This window comes from Camelina sativa, chromosome 9 (assembly GCF_000633955.1).
Source record: "Camelina sativa cultivar DH55 chromosome 9, Cs, whole genome shotgun sequence".
In the NCBI taxonomy this organism is placed as follows: Eukaryota; Viridiplantae; Streptophyta; class Magnoliopsida; order Brassicales; family Brassicaceae; genus Camelina; species Camelina sativa.
In genome coordinates, this window is record NC_025693.1 from 25,657,781 (window position 1) to 25,663,433 (window position 5,653).

The 5,653-nt window shown below is 31.8% G+C and overlaps 1 protein-coding gene across 1 annotated transcript; it reads right to left on the reverse strand.

Moving 5' to 3' along the window:
• LOC104712245 (carboxy-terminal domain RNA polymerase II polypeptide A small phosphatase 1) lies at nt 2,722-5,208 on the reverse strand. Its single transcript, XM_010429098.1, has 6 exons — nt 4,666-5,208; nt 3,868-3,996; nt 3,661-3,781; nt 3,480-3,561; nt 3,223-3,376; nt 2,722-3,129 (listed from the first exon to the last, which is right to left on the reverse strand). The coding sequence occupies exons 1-6, from the start codon at nt 4,948-4,950 to the stop codon at nt 2,995-2,997; spliced, it is 906 nt and encodes a 301-aa protein (XP_010427400.1). The 5' UTR covers nt 4,951-5,208; the 3' UTR covers nt 2,722-2,994.

Here is a 5,653-nt window from a genome sequence, read left to right on the forward strand (position 1 = left end):
AGATTGAAATCATAGTCAGACGACGCGCATATTTATGTTCCTCCAACTTCATAGTAAAAATTCCAACTACTAAACCACCATAAGTTTGTTATTTATTAGTAATTTTACTCAGTGTTCGATTTATATGATCTCTTGTAATTAAGTATTTCATAATTTTGTTATTTTTTGATTTTGCCAAAACTTGTAAAGTGATAAATAAATGAATTGAGCTTGAATTTATTAATAGCAAAACTAGAAAACCAGTAATATATAGTAGTATATATATTTAAGATGCCTTTAACACCCCATGGGTGATTCGCATACGCTGCAGTTTTCATATACTTATATCTAAATATAATTAAGAGTGCTGGTATTCGTTGCAATAGTCCAATCCTAAAAAAGCAACAAATGCCACAAAAAATGTCAAACCGTACAACAATATATATTTTAGTTAAGGAACTAAAATGTCAAACTGTTTATATTGTTTTTCACATGACAATAATCAAACACGTCCCTTTTACTAAAAGCAAATTTATCTAATTAATTTCGTACTATTCAAACAGTGAGTTCTGCATTGTTATTTTCTAAAGTAACTAAAATGCATGTAAGACTAGTTCTAAAATCTTGAGTAGGCGTACTAGATTAATTCGACAGTAAACTAAAACTCACCTCATACATCTTATTTTCTGAGGCATGTATATGTCATATCACTCGATATTCAATGAAAACAATGTATCTCTCAGTGTAATTTACGAACTCCTATCACGCGTCTTTGTTCTTGATATTGGTTTCCAGCTGAAGTTGGAAGAATAAGTATAAAACAAACAAACAAAAAAGTAAACTAGCAAATAAAACGAGCCCAAAAAAGTAAAATTTTGTGGGAGTAGTTAGACTTAATTTAGATGTGCAAAAAGAGAAAGGCTTAGAAGTCTAAGCACAGCTCACAACGATCCACTTATTAACAACAAACATGAGAAGGGCCGACCATAAAAAAATTAAAGATTAGTTGCGAAAAAATACAATTAATTATAAGAATTAGGAACATGACAGGTCTTGTTATGTAACCCTCACGAACTCTTTTGACCTGTAAAAATGTATTATATGAAACCTTAATTTAAAATGGGTATTGTTTAGAGAAGGAGATTGTGATAATGAATGTATGCTAGCTACGATTAGGAACATTTGCCTCAAATACTTTTTGCTCGATCCTGACTTAACTTTCAACTCAATACAGGATTTCAATCTACGACAATACTTTTTGCTGGTTCCTATTAAAAAAGAATACTGGTGTTTTCTCATCATTTATAAGAATCATCTTTTATACTCCTTTGTATGTATGATAAAAGGATAATTTTTTAGGAACTACTCCCTCCGTTTTATATTACTTATTATTCTAGGTAATTTCACACATATTAAGAAAACATTTAAAATTTCTATTTATCTTTCATTAATACACTATTACATTTGATATAAATAATTAATAAACTAAAAGTTAGGGGTAAAACTGAAAATTTGATTCATAAACTTACATTGTAAATACAAAACGACAAGTAATATGAAACAAAAAATTAAATCCAGAACGACAAGTAAAAATAAACAGAAGGAGTATTTTTTTTTGGATTATAAAGATTGATTTCCTGTAAATTTTAATCAATTAATCTAGGAAATTGCAAATTTTAAAAATCATTAATGAAGAATTTCAAAAATTAATAAATTATTATTGGTTAATAATTATGAGAAAGGTGTTATTATCAATAAATAATGCATTTATAGCTAACTATTAAATGTTTTTCTTAATTTATGTAAAAGGTTTAGAAAACAAAGTGAGTAGTATTCAAGGTATTTTTAAATACAATATCATATCTATGGAAAAATAGACAAGGAATGTATCAATGCAAAAATTTAGTACAATTCTCATTTCACTAATTTTATATGAATTGAATGATAATTGACGTCAATGTGACATACAACAAATATCATGTCTTATATTTCCTCTATTCTCTTTTGTAAGATGTTAAATTATGTTTTGCTTTATTATATTTGGTTTTTTCAAGTTTAAAAGCAACATATATCGCTCACAAGATTTCACTAATTTAGTAAATAACGGAAGTGAATACTAATTTTTATATGTCAATCATATTTAGAGAAAAATTTAACGATTGCAATATCAGAATCATCTCTATCGTCAATTTCAAAGGAAAAATGAAGTTATAATATAATACTTTTCAAAATTAACAACCACAATAATTTTTTATTAAAAATGATTTATTACTTACTTTCTTACTTTGTAACTTGGTAGAGAGAAATACTCAGTATATACAATATGTAATAATCAAGGGACGTCGCATTGATAATATTTCAGATAACAGTTTTCCATATCCAAAAATATCTATCATAAAAATAGTATATTTAAATTTACTAATCTAAAATCAACAAAAATATGTAAAAGTGTAAAAAAAAGATACAAATACCTGAAAAGAAAAACAAATACATATTTTTGCTGGATTCAATTGAAAAAGAATACTAGTGTTTTTGCCATCATTTATAAGAATCATATTTTATAGTAGGTAATCTTTTTTCATTCAGGTATATTGTAAATTGAATCGTGGTGGTCCATATGATGCGGATTGTGAATAGGTCTCATATTATCATCATGCATAATAAATTCTTGTTTATTGTTCATAATACTACACCCAATTTCTATTTCGGTTTAATCCGGTAAATCCAAACAGAACCATCCCAAAGAAGAAAAAAATGCTTGATCATTAACAAAATTACAGAGAAATCTACAGAATCACTTGAAATCAAGAATGTGTAAAAAGAGTTTAATCTTGTAAAGGGAATCTACCATATAGATTATAGACAATATGAATGGTAGTTTATGTGCCTTCCTTCTTCTCCTCTGGCTTCCATTGCTGAAACTAATGTACCAAACAAGTCCTCTGTCTTTTTTTCTGTGTGTGTACCACAGACTTCTGATATTTCGGTTTTCACCATAACTCTCCACTTATCTGGTTAAGGATTCCAGCACGAAGGTGGTATGCCTTGCTTCTCAAACCACTCAGGCATGCGGAAGCGATCATAAAGTGTCGGTCGTACGTCTTCTTCCTCTGATAGTTGCTTCAGAAGCGGTAGAATAACATCCAAGAGCTGCAAGTTTTATAATCCGATTAGTTTCCAAGATTCACAACAATAGTCTAAAAGGGTTCAGAATGTATGAGAGGACTAATGATTAATAGAGACCTGAGTGTCATTTGGCTGCCCAGCGGAAAATGCAATACATGGAATCCCATTTGATGGTTGCAATAAAAAGCTGAAAGGATTGTTGTCAACAATTACTGTCCTACACATATTCTTTGATGTGCTTAACAGATCCTTCACATGATCTCGGTATTGCCTGTTTTAGGAATTGCACACAATGAATGAAAAATGTCAGTAACCTTACCACAAACTAGTTTCTCAAAAGATAAAACAGAGCAACCTGATTCAGGATAACTTACGTGCTGACTGTTGAAGGTCGATAAAGTCGGTTGCTGAGTACTTTCCTGGTATCTATCCTATCCACAAGCGGTCTCGCATATCCTGCGGACATGAAGCATGAATTTTCAACTGTTAGGATTATGTATTTGAGCATTGATTTGAGGACAAAACACAATAACACTGAGAAGTAAATCAAAAGACCTTCAAGACCAGCTGTAAACAGAACAAGATCTGCAAACTCGCTGAGTTTCTCTAAAAACTCATGCAATCCAGGGCGCTCAAACACCGTGACATAATTGATCTTAGGTTTCCCATCACATTCCTTCATAAACAAGAGTGACTTGTGTGTCATAACATAGAAAAAAAGACATGAAAATTAACTAGAAAAGAATATGTTCTGAAAGAAACCTTGTCTGTGGATAAGCACTCCAGCTCAAACCACTTTAATCCGGCTTCAATTGCTTGATTTCGTAAAGCAGCAGGTAGACTCGACGTCTCATATGCACACACCAAAGTCTCATCCAAGTCTAGAACTACCTGCAAAGACATCTTCCGTTCTCAGACTACTCTTAAAACTACCAAATACCAAATTAAACTATTCTAACTGGCTCCAGACAAAAAGACCATAAATCTGCAGGATACTGCTGACACTCAGTAAGGTAAAGTGAGAACTAAAATTAGTTTGGGACTAACTAACTAAGTAAGCAATGAAAAAGGCTCCTTGATACGTTAAAAATAAGACTTTCAATACTCAATAAATCAATGAGCTAAATGATGAATAAGGAAGATACACGATATTCAAAAGGCTACAAAATGAAGCATACTCTCTCCTAAACCCATATACTCATCAACAAAATTAGCTCCATCAATCTGTGAGCTTAATACCAGAAGAAAACTACATCAAGTCTACTTTCCTACAAAAACTAGATGTTAAAACTAAACTAGTTCAGAGTTGTATGCTTGAGCAGTAGCAGTAGTAGACATCTACTGCAGATTGGTAATCTCTATATATGCTTAAAAGCAAACAAATTTGTATCTAATTATGAACAATGAAGTAAACCTAGTGTGCTAATCCAAAACTTAAGCCTCGTTCCTCCCTAACTAGAGTTCACAGATTCTCAATTTCTAAGCAGCAACAGAAAAGTCAAAATCAAAAGTAATTCGAAAAAAAGACTTTGACCAATTCAATTTCAAAGAAAGAGATACCTTAAGTCTCTGAAGTTCACCACCATCGCTGGAGGCGATATCGACGGTGGTGGGAGATTCAGCAGGCCTATCGAGCAACTCAATAGACGGCAAGGGTTTGAAACCATCAGCGGTGGCTTTAGCAGAAGACGAAGAAGAAGAAGAGAGAAGAGGATGATAACCAACAGCACGGAGGATCTGAAGAAAGATCTGATAAAAGAAAGCGAGCCAGTCCACCAAAGTCTTCCACACTTGAAACGAACGAGGCGAGTAAACTACATCGGAGGCCTGAGTCAACTCAGCCATGAGAGTTCAAGGGGCTCTCTCTCTCTGGGTGAGAATCTGACGAAGAGAAAGAGAGACTTGAAGAAGAAACGAAGCAATCAAAGGATTTTTTTTTAAAAATCAAAAATTGGAAATGAATCAATTTATTTCTTTAATTTTGAAGTTATTAATTAAGGAAGGAGAGAGAGAGACAGAGGTTTGTGCCTATGGCGATGGTTCGATTTGAGAGAGAGAGAGAGAGACATTGAATTTGATCCCACGCGCCCCCTTCCCACTTGTTTTGTTTTGGAATTTACATAGTACCAAATACACTGCTTTTTTTATTCAATATCCATCCTTTAATATACTACTGCTAATAATTTGGTTGTTATTAAAATAAGATTTTGAGGAATAAAAACTTCTGTTTTCGGTAAAGTAAAGATATAAAATTTCCACCAAAAAAAAAAAAAGTAAAGATATTAAATTAATGTTCAAAGGCTGCCAACTAGGATGATGCCAAAATCAATTTGTATGGTTTTTAATTTTATGGACTTTTTTATTTATTTTTTTTTAAGTTCAGAAAAAGTCATACGTGTACATGTATATATTCAATGAATTATGGTATGATTTTTTGAGTATTTGAGGGGATGATTTATATAGGCCAAATCTGACGGAGAACGTTTAGAATGACCAAATTTTTATAGCATAGTCGTTGACATCTTTTGTTAGGTTACTAGTTTTATTA

Excerpts from the sequence above, each read along its gene's own strand:
- LOC104712245 (XM_010429098.1), bottom strand. The coding sequence starts at position 4,950 with ATGGCTGAGTTGACTCAGGCCTCCGATGTAGTTTACTCGCCTCGTTCG. Across the intron at positions 3,782-3,867 it reads AGTGCTTATCCACAGACAAG|GAATGTGATGGGAAACCTAA; the intron begins GTTTCTTTCAGA and ends TTGTTTATGAAG. Across the intron at positions 3,562-3,660 it reads GTTTACAGCTGGTCTTGAAG|GATATGCGAGACCGCTTGTG; the intron begins GTCTTTTGATTT and ends TCATGTCCGCAG.